General features: G+C 33.5%; 1 protein-coding gene across 11 annotated transcripts in view; it reads right to left on the reverse strand.

The window, feature by feature from the left end:
• The window catches only part of PTPRK (protein tyrosine phosphatase receptor type K), a 514,767-nt gene that overhangs the window by 21,550 nt on the left and 470,300 nt on the right, over positions 1 to 22,917 (reverse strand). For 2 of the 11 annotated variants that reach the window (XM_070496687.1, XM_044753874.2), the window contains exons 14-20: positions 19,326 to 19,464; positions 11,135 to 11,295; positions 9,262 to 9,297; positions 4,729 to 4,913; positions 2,948 to 3,035; positions 1,799 to 1,875; positions 1,586 to 1,603 (exon numbers count right to left, since the gene is read on the reverse strand). In XM_070496687.1, the coding sequence (XP_070352788.1) occupies positions 1,586 to 1,603; positions 1,799 to 1,875; positions 2,948 to 3,035; positions 4,729 to 4,913; positions 9,262 to 9,297; positions 11,135 to 11,295; positions 19,326 to 19,464 (704 nt within the window). The remainder of the gene's footprint in view (positions 1 to 1,585; positions 1,604 to 1,798; positions 1,876 to 2,947; positions 3,036 to 4,728; positions 4,914 to 9,261; positions 9,298 to 11,134; positions 11,296 to 19,325; positions 19,465 to 22,917) is intronic. The other 9 variants (XM_070496690.1, XM_070496689.1, XM_070496694.1 and 6 more) reach the window with 7 other exon arrangements.

Consider the following 22,917-nt stretch of genomic DNA (forward strand, 5'->3'; position numbering starts at 1 on the left):
AAGAAATCTTTTCTAAGCTTTATAAGCATTTCATCTCCTGTTCTTCATGAAAAATTTACCAATTGCAGAAGATGTCTTCTAAGTATAATAAACTAATGGGAGAGGGAAAACCATGAAATTGTTAGTAATCAGCCAAAACACACTGGGGTCTTAACAGGAAGACTGGATAGTGACACAGTCTTATTTAGAACACAGCCTCAGCGTAGGAACCGTAATGTAGTATTATTACAGGGATCCAGTGTGTATGTTTTGACAGGAAACCAAGGTTCAACTAAACAAGTAAGAACAAGTGCAAATTTATCAGATAATTGTTGGTTATTTTATTCTAAAGAGTAGACCATTAGCTTAGTTTTCCATATTGAGATGTCTGATAAATTTAAAATACTGATGAGAGTAAAACGATGATCAGAAATTTAACCAATATACTCAGAGTCTACACTTAATAATATTCATTAATTCAAATATATAAATGAAGACAACTCACTAAATAACTGTAAACCATGAACTTAATAAATGTGATGAAAGTTATTTCCCTGTTTACGGAAATTGGAAAAAGTTGGGTCCTAGTTTTCATGTTTGATATATATAAATGTCTACATATATGCTGCAATTTTTGATGCTTCTACCATTTACCTTACAATTAATGCATATTTTGAATTGATAAATTTTAGCACACCTAGGTTTGAATTATTAAAAAAATATGGCTGATGTTTAATGAGTGCTTAATATGTGCTAGGCATTGTGCTAAATGCTCAACATGCATTATTTCATTTAATTCTCACAACAAAGTAATGAGGTTAGTACTATTATTATTATCCCCCTGTAAAGATGAGGAAATTGAGGCACAGAGAGATGAAGTAACATTCCCAAGATTTCCAGTGTGATTTTCAACCAGGAAGTATGAACAAAGAGCCTCTCCTTCTTATATGTATACATAACATATTGCCTCCTTAACAATATTTTATCTTCTATCTGATAATAACTTTCCACTAAATAAAGAATCTACATGTAGATATGTTTGTAACCAAAATTTAATAGTTGAATATATGATTAAAAACCAAACTTTTTGATCTGTATGATTCGATATATATGTGTGATATGTGTATTTTACAAATGTAATTTAGTAATTATTTTGCCTAAGTAATTTTAATACTTTACAAACCAATACCACACACCACAAAATAGTCTCTCCACCCATTTTTAACATCAGAAGTGAAAGGTAAAAAGTAAAATTTCAGAAACACTAATACACATCATACTATCCAGCTTCTCACATGTGTTTGGGGAAGGGTAAGAATAAAAGCCAGAAACAGAAATCATCAACAAATAAAACTCGACTACATAAGAACTTGTCAAAAGCTAAAAATGGTCCTGTCTGTCTCAACATAGAAAAGGAAGGAAGTAAAAGAGATCTTTACACATGTAAAGGAGTTACGAAAAAATGAACATAGATGTACTGCATGAGACTAGTTAGGTGAAGCATGCAGAGATAACTAGTAGTAAGCATTAGTAATAACTGTAATTAAGACTAGTTACAATAAATATTTATAATAGGGTGCTGTTATTTACATATAGTGGTACTTACATCCCTGTACAGCCAAATCTACAGCCCAAACCAAAGTCAGGTGTGAAAGAAAGCACAACAACGTCAGTAAGTACTAGGACGTAGAACAAGGAAAAGTGTACAGTTTGTTCTTTATTTTAAAAAACTAGCAATTACTTTATAGGTAATAACAAGCAAAAAGATTCGCATGTATAAGCCAACAAATTGGACTTACTGAACTATCAAGATACTTACATCTATATAGTTGGCATTAATGTAATCTGAAGAAGGATCATCCTCAACAGGTTGCAAAATTACTCTGGAGTGATCATCTAAAATTTTTAAATAATAAAATAAAAGCTATTAAATATCCCCCCTGATGACACTTAGAGACTTAAAATAATTCAATGGTTGGTAAGAGCTTATTCATAATATACTATCAAGATTTTCTTAAACATCACTCATTTGAAGAAACATAAGAACCTTAATGAGCTTATTACTTATTACAATATAATATTCTGTTAATAAAGCTTCAATGACTAGCATCGTCATAGTTAGGAAGCTTTTAGGGGAAATGACAATGTCTGATAAATCATCATTTGAGTCATGGACTTGTCTAAAGAACTGAACTTGCCTTAACTCCTAATTTTGCTTCTTAGGCATGATTTTAAATGGGTGGGATCCTTTTTGCCTGCATTTTACAGCAAAAGAGCCACAGAACTAGGGAGTGAATGTGAAACCTTTCTATTTCCCGAGAGTCAAGGTTAAATTTTAATGAATTCATAAGATACCCTAAAATAATTTAAATTGAGAATAGAGTGTTCTAAGTATATCAGTAGCTAGTGACAAGCTAAACTATGTTACTTTCCTTACTGCTTCCGTGGTTTCATATGATAATCAATTTATTTGTCCCATGTATACATCTTGAAGACTTAATGAGGAGGAAGTCCCTAATGATAAACAACAAGGAGCAACTGGAATTCAGACACTGGCTCCAAGGAAGGAATAAAGTTATGTGAAAAGAAACACACTCCCACCTTGAATACGTTTCCCGGAAGTCTTAGAGCTATTCATCACTGAAAAGATCTTTTTTTTTCATTATCCTGATATTCTGAGCTGTTTAATAATACCCTCATGCATTTATGTGCAAACATAAAATCAAACAGAATTTCATCTCCACAGGGTGAAGAGTCTGAGTCAATTTAATTAATGAGGATGATGACAATTTCAGAGTCACTGCTAATAGCCAATGCTGTTTTAATATTAAATAGATTACTTTATAAAGAGATGTGCCACCATCTGGGATTCTCTTATGGTTTTAAACCATACAGAGAGGAAGTGCAACTTACTACTTATCTTCTACACACCATACTTACACTCACCAAGAATTGTCTGAGAACTTACATGCTATAATGTTTCCGTATCGGTTTTTCGCTCTGTTTTGATCTTTTTTAGCTACATCCCAAGAGGCTGACTGTCCTTCAAAGAAGCTCTGGAAAAAAAATTAACAAGCAGACTGAATTTAATGCCTTTTCTTGAATCAGCTTTCTCTGTTCTGAAGACCAAAATAGTAAAGCCACTTTCTCAGGGAGGAAGGGAGTCCTCCAGTGGTAAACAATTCCATTTTCAGACCACAGAGCCTGTTTGTTGGACTCCCACTTGTTCATCTTGGATTGGACTGAGTTCAAGTTAAGGGCAAGAAAACACTTTAAAGAAAAAAAGGACCTTGAAAGTATTTCAAATTTAAGATCACTATAACTTTGTGAGACAGAAGTAGAGAGAGCATCAAAAACTTCAAAACTACTTTTAATGAGTATCTTTCAAACATACTTTCTTTAGCATTTATAACAGGAAAAAGAAAACCTGTTTTCCCCCATAATTACTCATTAAATTGTGTGCAATACATCACAATTCAGTTTCTTTGAAGATCATGAAAAGGACTGAATCTCTATGACAAGGGACCATATGAAAATTAAAAAGAGTCACCATCTCTAAGAATCTTGGAACAGATGAATTTGTTGATTGGCTTAATTACCATATGCAGCAATTTAAAATATGGCTATAGATTTCTTTTTGCAGAAAAACTCAAACTTTGCTCAAGACAGGAAATGGGGTCTTCAAAGAGTCAACGGTCTTTGAAGTGAGGTACACAAGAATACACTTGAAATGAACACAAAGAACCATCTCTGGCAGAATATTATAATTCCTTGCACTATTTTGTTAGCACAGCATAGTGTTTCCGGCATATATCTGAGATCAACTTTCAAAATTCAAAGATGATTTTAGTTATTCCCAAACTAGGGTATGCAAATAATCTATAAATAAAGTGTAGAGCTGAGAAGATTCTTCGTGAAGTTGGACATATTTTGAATGGTGTTTCAAAGTAGAGTATTGCTGGATTCTTTCACTTTAAATGTGCCTGTACAGTGGTACACATATGCCGGTGGAGGAGCTTCCTTGTACGCCCCAGACTGGTATTTCTCAGGAAGTGAAGGTTGGCAAAGGAACTTTTTCACTTTTGCTAATGTTATGTTTATTGGGATCGTTAGTTTAAATCACTTCCTTTGTAGTTTAAATCTTGGTATTTTTGCTTGAGTAGGAAGGGGAAATAAGGTCAGAAGAATTTTACACATCCTTCTTTTGGCTTAATGTTGCTTGGATTTGTGGTGTTCTGTTTTCTTCCCAGCCACCCTCAACAAACCATCCACAAAATAAAACAAAGAGTGACCAGCAGTACATTTAGAACACAAAGCTTGACGCCATTTTTCAACAGAGGGTCAACGAGCAAAGTGGCAGCCAAGTACCTACTGCTGAAGTCACTTGAATGATAGAACCTGTTATGATACAATGGGACTCAAGGTATCTCGCCATGGATTTTTGAGTGGGGAAACATAAGGTCTAACAAAGTGATTTTTAAATAACATAGTAAGATAAATTATGGAATCCAACATTTTTTAATTCTTAAAACAAATTTGGACCCAGATATTTCCCTGGGAAGTGCCCTTTTCTTTCACTGTGTCTACTGGCTCTCCCCATATACACACTTGATTGTACACTCATAAACACAAGATTAGAGGGTCTACAGAGTATTCCATTCCTTGTTAGGTTAAAGCGAAGACAAATTGTTAAATTCCACTGAGTATCATGGTTAGAAATAAACTTCAGCATAGTATTGAAACCTTCACCTCATATTCCTCTTTGAACCCATAGCTGTCTGATGTCTTCATGAGATTAATGTGCTGCAGCAAGTCGGCCACCCTGATGGCTGGGTGCAGCTGTCCCGTCTGGTAAGGGGATTCCGTCCCCTCACAGAGGTAGCGAGGTACGTCCAGAAGATGACTGGACTCCGCCGTGGCACTGTGGTTCTCATCTGGCATTTTTCAGATTCCAGAAGATTAAAAAAGAGACAAAGTTATCTTGTTTAATATATATCTATGCAAAAAAGATTTTACGACCTAAAGATCTTTCTGATAACAGGAAGAAGGGCAAGAAATACAGTATAGGTCCAAGGCAGCATCCCCATAGAAACAAAGTCTTTCACTTCAGCTCAAGGTGTGAGGTCAGAGTGCACTAGGTTTATATCAGTAAGATAACAGATGCTGTGAGACATAGAGAGACATCTGACCCACTTTTAAAAAGTGTAAGTCGGAGATTTTGCTAAGTTCTTGCTTTTCCTTGTATGTGCAGTCACAGCAGTATAGAGTGGGACCAGAAGATCAAGTTGTCAACTGGAGAGGTGTTTTCGTTGTTGATTCAATTGGTCAAACTCCTTCCCACCCATTTCCCAACCTCCCTCATGGACCACATCTAGGCCACACATCTGCATAGGGCTCCTCTCCTCACCCGTGTGGCCTTACTGTGACCTACCACCTGCGTTTCTTACCATGATACACTCCAGACTGGGAACTGTGGGCATTCTACAGAATCACCCCCCGGCGCTGCTCTGTCTGCTAGCCAGGTGACGTGCATTTACACTCAATCTCTGCTGCCTTGGTTTATTATTATTGCTGTTGTTTTTATTGCTAATTTATTTTGACTCTTCTGGCTACTGTGTGAAAGAAACCAGGGTATGTCTCTGGGGTAAAATCCGTAGGTAATTCCTCTGGAATTCTTCCCTGGCTCATCCAGGCTGCGTTACCCAGCTCCTGCTTTCTGTTCCCATGGCCTCCTGTTCTACATGTCATTTCACTGACTCTGGATTTTAATCTTTTGTTTACTGGTCTATTTTCCTCACTAAACTCTGAATGCTTACAGCATACGGAGTCATATTTTTCTTTTTATTCTTAGTGCCTGGCTCTAGGCAGTCACTCAATAAATATTTCAATGAATGAATTAGTTAAAATCAACTGAATTCTCATCACCCACATTTAAGTGTAGGCCCCATCCCAACTGTGTTATTAGCTTAAAATGAAAACAAACTTTTAAGTCTCTTTCTGTCATAAGAAGGAAGAAAAGAACAAGAACATTTTACCTATGAAGAATAAATATTATTTTAATGACCATAGTACTAATCATTACAATGAGAAGAAGCATGCTTATATTTATCACATTTAAACTTACCACTTCAAAAAAAAAACACAAATGTTTTAAGGGATGTTACTTTGAAAAGCATTATACTGCCATATTGGTTAACAGAAGAGAAAATACACTCTGAGGGGAACTTTTGCTTTTAATGATAATGCATACTGTAGAGAACGATATGTAATTAACAGTTAAACATATTTCAAGTGCTGGTACATTTGCCTGTTCTATCACCAACTCTACAGATAGGATATGGCAAAAAATGAATTGTTGTCCCCATGATAAACATTTTTTCTTCCTGGAGAAGGGAAAAAAAAAAAAAAAAGAACCCCACAATCAGATTTGCGTGCTTCTATAATTTAGCTTGATTGCATTTACTTTACTTTCTCTTATTAGGCTGAATGCATTTTCCCTTTTTTTGCATTTACTTCTAAAAATATCACACTGAATAAGAAAGAAAAAAAAAGCCCTCATGGACCCTGCTGTGACCTAACCACCCAACTGAATGTATGCCCTTCACTCAGGTTCTGCCTGCCCTTCTACACACAAACATTTACTAGCAAACATGATGCATGAGAGATTTCTCTTCTTCCTATGAGACTATATTCAACTGATCTACCTTTGCTAAAATATTACAATCGATAAACTGACATAAAGAATATATACATCTCCCCAGCAAAATTAAATTCAGAAGCCACTAGTCTGGGCACTATCACAGAATACACAGCTTAGGATGAGAAGTGAGAACAGATATTGTCAGAGAAGCAAACGCAATCACCTAAGCTGGAATAAGGTAGCCAGGGCTCTGTGGAGCAGCCCCAGAGCTCACACTGTACCTGCTAGAGTAGCAGAATATTTACAATTGTAAAAGGCTGAGTGTGAAACACAGAATTCACCCGTATTCCAAATCTTACATTATTGTGTCCCAATATAAAATAGACAGTGCCTTTCATTTTGCATTAAGCTTTAATACAGTAGTACAACGATCAGTAGTCTTTAAAATAATCACATATGAATTATTAATCTTAATACATTTCCATCTTATTAAATCACCTAATAATGTGACTAGCAGTGAGGGTACATGTACTAATCATTATCCTTATTACACATTTAAGAATAGTAACTTCGAATATTTCCTCGACGAAAAGGTTTTCTAGAGTTCTTTGCAATACACTTACCAGTTATAGGGACTTTAACCCAATGAAGCAGTAAAACACAAAAAACAAAAATATGAATCAATATGAAAAGTTTCTAAGCTCCTTTTTAATCAGTAAGTAGACATTAATATCAAGCAATATCTTAAGTGATTTCAAAAATTGCTTTATAAATATAAAATCAATTGGATGCAAAACAACTATAAACACCATGATTCCAAGAATGATGAAGAATGCAATAAATCTTTTCTACATTTGCTATGATTAATGAGAGAGTTAGCTTTTAAAAAATATTAAAAAACAAAAATAAAACCCAACCAGCTTGACTTTCCAAATGAAATAAAATGCATAATGACTGTTTCTACAACTAGATTTCATGGCTCTATTGTGTTAACTCTAGCCTTCCTTAAACATAAATATCCCTTTTCACAGGGAAAATTATTGCAATAAAGTACTAAACTTTATAGTTTGTAAAACTCAAATACATTATCTCATTATCTCTTTACAAAACTGTGTGAAAAAGGTAAGGTAGAAATTATTACACTGTTTACAGATGGGGAAACAAAGATGTAAGGTATTTTCATGAGTTCATATTGTGAGTCAACAGGAGGACTGGCACTTGGACCCAATGTACATGTTCTCAGAATATCACTGTAATGAAATTTTAACATTTGGGCAGCTAATTTTTTTCCAGTGAGTTTTTAACATTTTAATTGAATTTTGCTTATTAATTTGATGCTGACAGCATTCTATAGTGTTCAACAGACAGACAGCATTCTACAGCGTTCCACAGATGATGACATTTTCAGAGGATTTGGTGCCTCCCCAAAGATCATGATTCCTAGCTCCCTCCCTTCTTGATCAGGCCACCCCCTTGGGACAAATTTCCCAGTTCACGTCCCTGTCATTATTCGCGTGGACATCAAAGGGAAAGTGCAATCGGAGAACATGGACTTTCAGATTCTTTTAGAATACATATTCTTTATATTATAAAACTATAACTTTGAATAATTATTTTGGTGAAAAAGAGTTGTATTTTACTTAACTGAATTAGTTGAATTGTTCCAAAATATCTTTAAAATGTAATGAAATGTTGAATACATGGATAACAAAAGCATGCATAAACCATAAGCTAAACTTTTATGTTCACAAGAAATTTAAATATAAAACATAAGAACTGGGAACTTCTAAGATACATTTATATATTTCCATATTTCTTTGATTAAATCTTAAATATTAGCAACACTGGGGTAAAGTGATACAGAACTTATGAGCATGAGCAAGCTGGTCCTGAACCATTGGTGGATAATTAGTCAAGGACGAGAGTGCAAATTGAAATGAAATTGGTTTTACTCTTAAATATACAGTTAGATTAAAATTTAATGTAATTTTAACATCTGAAAAGTCCTTATTCATCACTAGCAATACCAGCTGTCTTTGATGTTATATAGTGGTAAATCTTGGCTTATTCTAAATTTCTTGAAAGATAACACTTACTATGTAAGGTGTATATGGAATGCAAAACTCCACATCAATATTACAGCAACTACCTGCATTTATACATTCTTAATAAAGACAAAACTAAAGCAAATGCACACATTCCTAATGTCTACGTGTAAATGTGTTCTTTAGTTGCTACAAAACTAGGAGGATTTAGAAAATCACTTTCCATCATAAAGATTTTTATATATAAACAAATTATTCAGGTAGCACTGGCCTGAGATGTGTGCATTTGGGTTTATTCTACTAATGTGGATATATAAACATTAGTCATATATTAAGGGCCATTGTACTTTTGCTCCAAATCTAACAGAACCAAGAATTTAAAAAAATATGTTGCTTTAAAAAAGTATACCTTACTAATTCGAAATTTGCTAGATCTGATTGGGTAGACCACAGTTGCGTTCTTTGATAAGATCATGACTACGTTTTCAAAATTAAGCTGCTTCCTGCACTGTAAATAATTACTGTGTAGACAAACTATAACCCATGCAAGGAGGCATGATCCATGCAAAAAAGGGTGATAAAGAATTAGGGCCTCACCTAACACAGCAGTCGGCACAAGCGGATCATTGGGCACTGTAGGAAAACAGAGCTCATGAAGGAATGTACTACCCTAAAGTTGTATTTTACACTCTTTCTTTCCTTTAAAATAGATTTATGCTTTCTCAAGAAACATAATTATTAAACTTTCTTTGATTACTATACCCTGCAGAGGTAAAATTTTCTTTTTTGGCTTGGGTTATCTCAAAACACCAGGAAAGGTACATCTATAACTATAGGTCAGTAATCTATTCAATTCAAAAAGGCAGCAAGATTCAACTTGACATTATAAAGATTATAAAATTAGTGCAAGGTACTTAGAGAAATAATTATCTCATACTCACTTGAAATAAATTTTTTCAGTTAACTGTGAGAAATGGATTTAATACTTTCTCCAAGTTCATAAGTGAATATTTATTATCACACTCCTGGATTTAAGCTTCTTAATAAGGTACTAACATAGACAATAGATAGAAAAGTTTGGGGAACAAAAGTGCTTTCAAATCCTTAATTGATTAAATACCAAATCAAGTGGTTAGAAAGATGGTACATCAAATTTTCAGCAGAACTTCCTTTCAATAATGATAGTATTTTATGTTCTTCTCTATCATTTAGCTTATAGTGAAATAAAAATAAAATAGATCAAAAAGGCCCTATCATGATTAAAACTTAATTCCAAAATGACTCATACAGAATTTCTAACTTCTAATTTGGTGTAGATACATATCAGGGAAAATGCTGGTCTGCATTTAGGGCCAATAATTACTGAAAAATTTCACAGGCTGAACATTTCAGAAAAAGACTTTCTTTTCTGAAAAGACATAAATGCATACAACCTACAAATACTTTATTTTTCAACCTTATCACTAACATATATTTATAATCTGTACAGAAAATAATGCTTCTATTATTTACTTCTTTCCTTATACACGTTTTCCAAAGTGGGTTAAGCAAACCTCTGGGATATGTGGCCGAATGCCTCTAATGTACACAAGGCCAAGGATGAACAGGATTTGCCTTCCTTAAGCATCAATTTTATTTAAGAATTTGAAGAAACAAAGTCAGTTAATTTAACTTAAATTTTAGTAACTTAAACACAGCACTACAGAACAGAATAGAAAGTTCATAAGAAATTTGAAGACAAACAGTAATAGTGATTGTGGGGCAATTATTAAAATTATCTATTAGACAGTACTTCAGTGGACATATTTTAAAAGTCTTATCTTCATAGATCAACATTAGAATTCCATGTATGTATATACGGATGGAAAGATGAATAGATGGATGGATGGATGAATGGATTTCACCATTCCCTGCCAATCCCTCAATTCAAGTAAACTTTTGGGTTTCACACCAGATACTTAACAGCAGGCAGATTGATCTTTCCCCTAGTTAACGTTTTATTACTGAAATTCACCAGACTCTGGTAGAATATTTTGATAGAATAATTTTACCCATGCCAATAATTCCCAGAAAGAATTATGATGTCTCCTCTTATCTCAAAAGGAACTTTATCTTACCCAAAGGAAGACTCAAATGACAAAATAATTATAAATAAATTCTGACATGAACTAATTTTCTGTAGGCAATCAAGTATTTTTAACTTAAAGCAATGACATATCATTTGGTCTGAATGGCATATGTTTGGAATATCTCTTATGATATAGTAATAAAACATATAATTTGAAGTTAAACTAAATCCAATATCAATACTGAAAATAAACCTTCCTGTAAATTCCATAATATTCTCTCTTTTTCTAGATGCTTCTTCTCTCTCTCTCTTAGTCTCACTATTCAAAATGTAATGTGTAGAATTCAGAGTGGACTTAAAGAGCTTCAAAATCATTTATTAAAATCTTAATGAAGAACTTACATCTTGGACTAAAGTTATGTTGGTCCATGAAGGTGATGGAAAGTGGATCTTCGGCATGCATAGTGCTCTGATCAGCATAACTTCGATCCATCGCATTCACCATATGAGTCATCTCCTGCCGGGTGTTCCCCATAGCATCTTTACGTTTTTTAGCAAGTTTGCTGCCAAGGCAAATACAAAATGGAAACCTTAGTGTGAGGCTTGAAGGAGAGTTGACACCTGCAGTAAGCAGTTCAGGAGAGCCCAAGGATAAGGATATAGTTGTCATTCAGAAACTCTAAGAACTGATCATAATTGTAGGAATTAAGTTTGACATTCAAACAATATTTTTGGTTGCTATAAAACTACTTTATTTGCCATATGGATATTTTCACATTTAAGCTGTCAACCCAAATCTCTCATCATTTCCTATATTTTATCACTAAAATAAATATATCATAAAATACAACTATATTTTATTAAAACCATAAATACTTCCCTAGTAAGGTTGTTCAAAGAAAACTTAAGCTAAAGCTAAGTTTTGGTTTTCCTCCTGGGTCATTAATTCTATTGATCAACTTTTAGAAGTTCTTCTGGGGAATAACATGACTACTTTTCCAAGTTTATTTTACTAGAGCCATCCAACTAAAATAGACAAAGAAATGTCTTATTCTTCATTCTCTGTTGTACTACTAAGTAAAAATGCAACATCTGTAGCATCAACTTATTTAGCAATTGTTATATTGTTACAACATTAATCCAAATCTGATCTTAAGAGACTTATAGAATCAATCACAGCTAGATATAAAGCAAATACACATGAACATATGGGAAAATTATAGACTGTTTAAGAAAATAACTCTGAGAAAAGCCTGGAAAATACTAGGTAGAGGCACTATACATATGATCATAATCTTGAACTTTGGAAAGGTTCAAATCCTAAAAATGTGTTTTAGAACCACATGGAAAACTATCCACTACAGAAATGTTTTATAAATGCAGCAGGGCAAATGATTTAGGGAATTTGGAAATTACCAGAGTCACATTTTTGAGTTATTCAACTATTGACGTCTTTATCTTACATTTCAAGGATGTGAAATACATTCTGGTTCTTTGTGAACGTTACACATGAAACATACGAGGACAGTAACCATGGACGGTATCTACTAAAACATTTACATCACATTAACAAGGCAATTTATATATGATATAAATAAAGGGATTTTGAAAGCCTGGAGTACCCAGACTACGTTTCTAAGTTTATGGCAGTAGTCCTTGTTGCCTTGGAAATATTCTTTAGTTGTTTTCAGAATACCATTTCTCAGCAAGATTGTGAGCTAGGACGTATTCTTCTGATTCTCATTAGTATCTGTAGTAAATATACTACAAATACTTTTAAAAGGCTCATTTAATAGTTGTGTTTATGTCCAAAGGCTTTTCCCTTAAAAAATTAATCTAGCAATTTGAGGGCTGCTCCTGTGTAGGATATTTTTCTAAGAATTATTAGTACTTGGTCTCAGGGGGTACATACCCTACACATCCAACATATCAACACAGCAGATCTGACACCTAAATATGCTAGTCAGCTTTAGGGATGGAAATGGCATTAATTTCGTTTTTGAAATAATGATGATGATAATGACAGTACTAGTAAATAAGAAAACAGTGACAGAAGTATAACAAGAACTACCTCTATCACCGCCACCATCACTACCACTACCCCCTACATCATCACAGCCACTACTACCACCACCGCCATCATTTATTAGCAATGCTTGCTCTATTCACTTAGAGAGCTATTAGCTCTTTTTTTCTAGTCTAGGGGGTAAAAACCCTGTAAAAATCTTACAGGTTTCAGACAGTTAATACAAGCGAGTGCTGCTGCCAGTGGTAAGACACCACCGTAGAGGGTACTATGGAGAACCGGAGAGCAGTCTAGGTGGCAACCTGCTTCCTGACTATTGGCATTTGATCCCAGTGTTGAGCTTCTGATTTTTAAATTACTTTTAAAGAGAAGCCATGAATCTGAATATTTTTGTTAAAATTCCTGATTTTTTTCAAGTGGTCCTATTTTTTGAAACAGTATACGGGGCAAACTGAACATTAGCAGGTCATATCTTAGTCTATAGGTTTCACTTTTCATACTTACCTCTAGGCTGTCATATAGGATATTAGTTCTTTGACCTACAACATTCTTGTACCTCTACTATCTGTTCACTTCCACTCCGTCTCGCCTCATCAGGGAGGCTTCTCCGACTCATCCCAATGCAACCTGTCCCAGGTTAGGTTTCCCTGCTCGGTGTTTTTGTAGCACTATATTCTCTGCCCAGAATAACACTCAGCACATATCATCACAAGTATCCTTTTCATTGTTTTCCCCACTGTATGTTCCATGAAGGGACGGACCATCTGTATACCCTCAGCACTTAGAGCAGTGTCTGGCACAAAGCAGGCATTCAATAAATACTTGTTGAATGGATGAATTAGGCCCGCTTTGTGCTTGGCACTTTTCTTTTGTTAACTCAATTAATTCTCAGATGAACCTACTGAAAAAGGCATAAGGATTCTAATTGTATAGATGAGTTCATTGAGGCTCAGACAAGTTAAATAACCTGCCCAAGGTCCTTTATCTAATAAGCAGTGAAGAATGACCTGGTCCCAAGGACTAAGCTATTATACTATATCTGGTGGCTGACCTGTTTTTTTTTAATTGCCACTTTACAAAGTGTACTGTAATATAAAGCATCTAGGAGTTAAACATTCATTGTTTTAAATTTGAGAGTAAGAATGTGAATACAGCACAAATGTTTTTCCATTTTAAAATTTTAAAACAGCTTAAGGAATAACTTCCAATCTTTGTTTCTTGGGCAAGAAGAGAGAAAGAATTCATTCCTCAAAAATGTGAGAGATTGAATTCGATAAAAATAACACAACTTGAAATTTGGATTAAAAGTTATGTTAAAATTTTGAAGATGGGCAGTTCAAAGCAAATAGAAAAGATGTGTTTAAACTTTGAGGCTTTAGTTTAAAACATATATAATTTATACATATAAAGGAAATGATTGAGGAGAAATAGGAAGTAATGAATTTGTCAAATGCATGACAGGTAAAAGATTTCATGGCAATGAAGGCCTTTCACTTTTCAGATTCACGAACCTTTGTTAGCTGACAAATTATGGGGGCATATAACCTTTGTTATATCTGCCAGACATGCATTATCAGCTTGGTTTATATCTTAATCCTCACAACAACCCTGTGAGGTAGGCTTTAATTCAGTTTATTCCAAAACAAATAAAAAAATTAACATCAGAGTTGAGTCTTTTGATCAAGAACTGACAGTTATTACGATGATGCCAATGAATGTTAGTTCAAAGATCGCATCTGGTTTTCTTTTAAGTTCTATTCTAATTTATCTCTACTTTTATTTTAAAAAAATCTCTAATTGAGATTAGCTTCACTAGGCATGTTTAAGCAGCCTTTAAAAGCGTATCTCTGTGACATTCTTTGTAATTACGACTGATAATGCCAGCAGCCCTAAGTATTGCAATAACAGTATCATAACCTACTACATTGTCTAGAATACAGAAATGTTATCCATCCACCAAAAAGCAATCCCATTCTAAAATTACAGATACATCAATGGTTAATGGTAATTAAATACTTATTGATTCCTGTAGGTTTGATGCTTTGTCTTGCTCTGAGCAACCATCATATATAATATGCACTTCAGGACAGTTAAGCAATTCATTTTGCAACTACTTGAGTTTGACAGATGTGCAAATGACTTTCATTATCAAAGCAGCCAACAGCATAAACTTGTGCAGGTGGATATATGGGTGGGCTATAAAGAGGAAAAGTGCTCCATCATTGTGGGAAATGGTACAGTTAATTACTTTTGGCTTCATCAAACATGATTTAACAAGGGTATTATGATTCATCACAATAAGCTAGGAGCACTGTTAGTTTACACCTGCCTGTTTTAGCAGATTTTAAGAAGCCAAATGCTTCTAACATTTAAAATGTTGATACAATTCTATTACAGTCATTGAGACTCTTATCAAATTCTGTTGTAAAGCTAGCTTAGATTTACCCAGTGAAATAAATACTATGAGATATATGCCCCAAACATACTTAATCACAATCCTTAAGGCTTAAAACTCGGTGGACCAAATATTGATCAAGCAAGCTCCAAGAATACTTTGTTGTAAAAGTCCTTTGGATTGGATGAATACCCTGGCATCTGAGGTCATAAACTGAAAATGACTAGGGAAATAAAGTGGTTAATGCTCTCCATCCTTATCCAAAACAGCATTCCATATCTGAGTATAGGATGAGCTAAGACTTAGGAAGAGAAAAGGAGATATGTGACACCTATGTGTGTTTTGTGTAGGTTGACAGGGTGTTTTTTCGGTCTTGGTTTTATAAAATCATTGTCCTATTTAAGTTATAATAAGCAAATTCATTTTTCTTCTCTAAAAAGAATTTTTATTTATTTGTCATTGCAACGTTATGATTGTGTCCATTTATTTTTACAAGAGCATACTGATTGCCTAGATGGCCAGACCAAAGGTGTTCTGAGGTTACAACTCATCCTGGATTCCTGGAAATGTGGAAAGACGTTATCACAGCCAGACCTGACCTGATTTTCACACTGGGAAGCATTTTCAATGCTCTTCTATGAATACATCAGTTGGGTCAGTCTGTCAAATATAAGTGTTACCTAAAGATAGGGATCAGTAAGTTACAACTATTATCTCCACTTTACCAAATGACTGAGGTATCATATTGATAAGGTACAGCTTGACTTAAGTAAATAAATGATGTTTTGGGCTGCAGACTAAAGCTACTTATGGAAAATTGTAAATAAAAATTAAAAGTAGCTGAACATACAGATATACAATATCCCTTTTTAAAAAGATTAACAAAATAAATTAAGAGGTGAACTTTATAGTTTTAGAGTCCAGAAAAACATATCTTTTGAAATGTCACCAAAATCACAAGCATTTTGTTTTTGTTTTTTTTGAAAAGGGATACTGCATCTTTAACACACGTAAAGTCGTATATCACCCATTTTCTACTTACAGGTAGTAGGAGTAAGAATAGTAGCTCCTCCTGGCAAGCAAATCACAGACAGTGGAAAAAGAGAAGCAATGGTGAATGAAAAGCGTGACTCTGTCACATTCAATAAAGCAGAAAAATGTGCGTTAAAAAATAAAATAAAATAAAATAAAATTCATGTTCTTTTGGTTTGCATTTCAATTTGCTCATGCATTGGTTAGAGATCTTTCGCCATGCAATTAAACAGATATGCAATAGAAAAATAAAATTTAAAATACATAATTTGGAAAAAAATAACATGCTGACATTTCTTTTATTGCCAAAAAAATTGAAAAATTAAATGGATTGTGTATTTTCAACATGCAGTTAAGCATAATATCATCCATTACCATCTAAATGTCATGATAGATGTAACAGCTGCGTATAGAACTTGTAGACTAAATTACCTACTTTTCTTTATATATAAACATAAAGATCTATTAGTTTAATATAGAATATATGCAGAATGACACCTAAATTTCTATAAACAAGTCATTATATCTTAATGATACAGAGGTACATACATATATTATGTGAATATATATATGAACCATATACTATAAATACACAAAGATATATCTACAGTAGATGTATGTGACTATAATTCACAAACATTTACTGTATGGAAAGAATTTCAAATTTATGTTTGGAATTATTAATGTATTCATGCTGTGCATTTAAAATATAATACATAATCAATGAAAAAAATGGCATACAATTGGAAATAATTCAACAGTGATTAAATTAAAAATGACATTGCGTTTTGGAAGATGCAATATCCCTTTTCTCAGCCTATAAACTTACTTTATATATATATATATATATATATATATACCCTCAGCTGTAGAATTTTACTAAATTGAATTCCAAACCATTTCTTTTCACCACCACCAAAAATACACAGAACTTTTTTTAACGTGAGAAATATACCTATGTATATTATTCCCAGTGAGGGATTAAAGTCTTGAGAAACCTAATAATTTCCCACAAAACTAAAGATCATAAGACACTAAAATAATTTGCTATTCCTTTATTTTTATTATAAACTTGTATATTAAAAGGGAAACTATATTACATACTAAAATTTATTTAAACTTGATACTATCCAATAATGTTATAATTTCTATGATTTTGTGTGTGTATAATAAACATATTTGTGATTAAATCATACACCATACATGTGTGACACACTGCATATGATTAAAATTCATTAAAAAGTTGCTTAGATAAGGGATTTGAATAATTTAGTTATTGTATATCAGAAGGTAATATATCTAAATATGTAACTCTATCTATCTATACAACTGCCACTTTTCCTAGTCACAGAGGTAGTGGTAAAGAAGAGAAACAAAAGCCCCACCATACTTTCTATCAGAAGACAATCAATTAAAGCATAATTATGAAAACTCAAACAGTAAACATTTTAACAGAGAGGCTCATTGATCCACCCATTTAAAATATGAACCAGAAAAAGAATTTGTTACATTATGCAATTTTCCAGAGTTGTCACAGCATTTTACCCACAAGAAAATCATGTGTAGATTGTTTTGGTATACTTTAGAAAATTTATGTTATTTATACAGTAAATTTTGCTATTTATAAAACAGAGGGCCATGGATAAGGAAGGCTACAATAACAAATGTTTTCAAATAAGCAACAAATAAAAACCGAAAGTTTAACCCAATTCTAACTGAGTGAGGACATAATCAGAGGTCATTTCATGCTCTCATATCCGATCTGAAGTGACTGGAATAATTTTAATTGTGAAGCAAAGTTTAGTTAACTCTCTAAACTGTTTAGTTCAGTTAACTCTCCAAATATATATTTCAACTAAATAGAGACATCAGATCTGAAGGTTATATCCAATAAATTTATTGATCTCGATTGATAAACTTGTAGTACTAAAATTCCTTAATCCTCCTGCCTCAAATATGATGTATTTTCCAACCACAGAGGTAGACAACAGCAAAAAGAGAAAGCACTATTGGGGGAAGCACGTATGTAGCTAATTTAACACAGAACACTATAATGCATACCTAATGTTTCTAATGCAGATGTGTCTTCTCCAACATATATATCTCCAGGGGATAATTGTAAAGAGGCAATACATTAAAATAAACTCTGATGGAATCATTAAACATGTAGTATGAGTCTTATCTATAATGTTAATGATTTATTTTGAGTACAAAATAACAATCATAATAGTATATGATTTAATGTAATGTAATCAACATCAATATTATATTATTCAATATAATTCATAAATTACAAACACTTCTATACACAAAACTATTTTAGGACTGTACTCTGTATGTTAAGTTTTTTAAAAGTTCTTCCAAATTGTAGTATTATCTAAAACACATGATTGGAAGGACAGGAAAGTTGTATTAGTTTCTAAGACAATGTCTTACAGATAATGACATTTTACAGATGGACAAAAGTTTAAATTATAAAATCTGTATACTTTGAAATGTTTTTCAGCAGGAGTATACTTTAATCTCCACAACAAAGTTCAGTTTAAATTCCATTAAGTCTTAATATCTTCATATAATTCCAGAAGATGGCGATATTGGTTGATATAGTCTAAAAGACTAATAATGCTCAATTTTTTAAAAACTGACACTTCATATTGAAGTACTGAAATATTTAGTCAGTGAATATTTAATATACAATTTCACAAAGTAATGTTTATATTCTTCTCATACCTTACTTGTAGCCAACATTTAGAAAAATAGAGTGAATACAAAATAATTCATAGACCATAACCCAACTATCATACTAAAGCCTTATTCTGCCACTCTTATTAAGTAACACTTCAAATATAAGATAAATTAATATCTCAAGTATCTGTGCATTTGAGAAATTTAAATTCATACATTAATTTCAAGGTTAACTTGACAAAACATCTATGTTTATATCAGAAATTAAACTGCAAATACCAATGAGAATTTATTTTAAAAGCATGAAAAACAGACTCAGATACTGGCAACATGGTTAAACTAAAATTCTTCTTGTTGTTTGCTCTAATTTAAAAGAGCTCAAGGAAACACAAAGTGTTTAAAAACTAGTGATTATAAGTGGTAAGTGAGTGGGACAGAACAAAATCAGGCCTTACCTCTTTTTGACAATTAATATGACAACTAGGAGGAGGAGGATGAAGACCAAAATTCCAGCACTAATTCCTGCTATTTTCACCACTCTGTCTGTCTGCTTGGCTGGGTCTGGAATCACTTCTGGTTCTTCTGTTGCTGCTGCTAAATGAATAAAAAAAAATGAGTTACTGAAAGCAGCTAATTATCATACAAAGGAAGCTTCTTCCCAGCTAGAAGTTAACTACAAAAGACAACTTATTTATTTTATTTGAATAAAAATATCCTGAAAGTATAAACACAGAAGCCAGCTAAACCACAGCCTGAGAGATTTAGGGTCAAGATAAGGGAAATCTTTCTGAATAGGGGTTTTGTTAAGGCAAAAAGTAAAACAAAAACCTAGAAATAACTATCAAAGGGAATGGTAAATTATTTTTCTCCAAATGTGCTTAAAAGTCAGAAGACAAGATTTTTAGCAAATTGTACATTGGAAAGAGATGGGGTTGCTCTAGAGACTCACTTGTTTAGCAGCAAACACCTCAACTCAGGCCCAAAGTGCTGGCTTCGGCACTTTAAGGTAGTGTCTCCGCCCTTGTCTGGGACACAAGGGGTGACACTAAGTAAACGTCTAGTCTAAGTGCTAGAGGTGTGAGTTTATGATTTGATGCAGAAGATTTGAAATGAATAGTTGGTTTGGAGGAAGAAAAGAATAAGAAAAGAAAAACAGACACATTAAGGAATATTTCACATTCTCTCAACAAATAAAACCCAGATAATAAACCTGAGAAATAGGCTTTTGAGAAGACGAATGGCTTTTTTCGTTGCTCTTTTTGTTGTTAATTCTTTGTATCCCCCCTCACTTCCTTTCTTTCTCAATGCTACCACCATCCCCATAGACACACACAATTAAAATCATAAACTCTAATCAATTTACAAGCTCCAGTAGCCCTCTGAAGACATTTTTGTTTCACCTCGTTTACCTTGAAAACTGGTAAGGAAAGTATCATCATCTACATTTTACAGATGAAACAACTGAGTCTTAGAGAGATAAGGAGAGATGATAAATTGCTCAAGAACAGAGACAAAATCTAACACATATTTTATCTTCTAAAGCAGCATTTCTCAATGTCTTCAGATCCACAGCCCCTCCTGCTAAGCATGTGTGTGACAAGAGAACAGGTGATTCATAGGATGAGCCAAATTTGGGGAACTGCCTTAAGGCACCCATCACAGGGTCAAGAGATGGTGGCTGAATGAATAAACAAATGAATCCCTAAGTCTAACCTCAGACCTCTCCAAAGGATAATATGCTAATCCCCCTTAAAAAACAAATCCATTTTTCTACATTCCCATTCTTTCTTCTTTAGCTTCTCTCTCGGCTTTATTACCTCCACCCCCGGCTTTTACCCCCAGTTCTGCATATTTAAATATCTGCTCCAGTTTCCCAGCCACCACAGTCCCCCAAAAGGCAGGCTGATACAAGGTTGCTAACTTTTAATTTTTCCAAGTAGGACGTTAAAAAGAAGTAATATCAATACTATTTCATAAAATGGTAATCTAAAGCTAAACAAGTAGGAAACAGAGTTTGAAGAAAAGTGTTAGAGAGAACACAGTTAACCTTGTAAAACAATTCACAATAACTGTTTGAATTTATCCTGCTGCAATTGGATAGAACAAAGCTTCCCCATGGACCAGTATTTGATGACTGTTATTCTCAAGTAGGAAAAGCAGGGCTTCAGCTTGTTTTTTCTGGTAAGCAAGGGAGTTTGCTTTTCTGACTTCACACTTTCTATATACCCAGGCTTCAGGGAATTTCCAATTTCATTAATTATGACTAGAGGTAGTTGGATGATTACCACATTCCAAACTACACATTATGGTTCAATTCACCAAAACATGTATTAAATATATTAGAGCTCTCTTCCTTCTCAAGAGCAAATTTAGAAATAGATACTTATATCATGTATATACCTATATATAATATATATATATCCATATATCTATATCTATATCTATATATCAAATTTAAATCTGCATATATATCCATCTATATATATACTTCATCATATATGATGTATACATATATATAAAATGAAAACAAGTGGAGGGGCTGGCCCAGTGGCATAGTGGTTAAGTTTGTGCACTCCACTTTGGCAGCCTGGTGTTCAGGAATTCAGATCCTGGGCATGGACCTACAGGCTGCTCATCCAGCCATGCTGTGGTGGCATCCCACATACAAAATGGAGGAAGATTGGCAACAGATCTTAGCTCAGGGCCAATCTTCCTCTCCAAAACACACACACACAGGCACGCACACAAAAAACCAAGTGGAACATATTCCAAAGTTGGATATAAAGTCTAACAAGAACATATATATTGCTTGTAACTCTCAAATTGGACTGATTTGACACAGTTATTGCCTCATTAGGAAGAGAAACAAAATTATGTAGAAATTCCTAGCAAAAACTTCAATGCCTGCAAGACATCGCTACTCACTAATTAAAGCTTACTCTCATTAGGTTCTATGTGACACTTGGCTTTCTGAGGGTAATGATAATAATCCCTCTGTGGTTTTCTGACATCTCACAGAATTAAATGTTTCTGAAACTCTTTGGGAGAGTTCTTGTTCAATGAGTAAATATATTTTAATATCCCATTTTAATTCAATAAAACACATACTATGGCATAAAATCTTCAGAAAACTATCAGATAATAGTATGTGTATAGATTTGCTAATGAATTAATCTAAGTATATTTCCAGAAGCAAAAAGCCAAATCCAAAAGTAAATTTCCGACCAAAATACAACCCTGCAGGTGTATTCAGGGTGTAAAATAGTGAGACTTTTATAATCTATTACGTAGAACAGTGTTATTACTTTGAAGTCATAGTCATATGTCTTTGTTAAGCACAGGACTTCAATTAATATTTACCAAATGAAGAAAAAAAGAAAAAACACCAAGTTCATTCATTTGGGTTGGGTAAGGTGCTTGGCTGTCATGATTACAACTCTTGTGCAAAGACTTGTTCATTGATGTTTCCACATCACTATTAAACTTGGGTACAGAAGGTTATCAAATTCTCTAGAAACATACGATTTAGTGGTTGTTTTCCCTTGACTGTGAATCTTCCTCAAAGTCTTTAGCTATGACGTATTTTATTATGATTATTACTACTACTACTAACAGTATTTTTAATTAAATGTCTGCATTAATTTATTACTTTAGATACTTTAATCACGCGTATTTTTCTCGTTCTTGGCCTACTAGAACCAAGGAACATAAATATCCTATTTAAAATCATTCAAGCTCAGAAGATTCATTAATGGAAACATAAGCAGTAGCCCCTAAGTGAGCATTTTCTATTTTCTTCAAAGAGAGCAAAAGCTATTATAATGACTGTGCCTCTGAGCCCTGTGTATAATTTATGCACACACACAAAGGCAATGTGGAGCACCTTTTTCAGAAATGCTTTCCTTTGCCATAAATCTTTACCTTTTTTATCTGTCAAAGAATATTCGAAGAGTCCCCAGTGTCCTCAAGCCAAGAGCAGCATAATTCTTTGGATAGGGAGAAAAAAACTAAGGCAGTATTTCATTTTTATTCAGCAAATTTATGAGA

The sequence above is a fragment of the Equus asinus genome, chromosome 24 (assembly GCF_041296235.1).
Source record: "Equus asinus isolate D_3611 breed Donkey chromosome 24, EquAss-T2T_v2, whole genome shotgun sequence".
Taxonomy (NCBI): domain Eukaryota; kingdom Metazoa; phylum Chordata; class Mammalia; order Perissodactyla; family Equidae; genus Equus; species Equus asinus.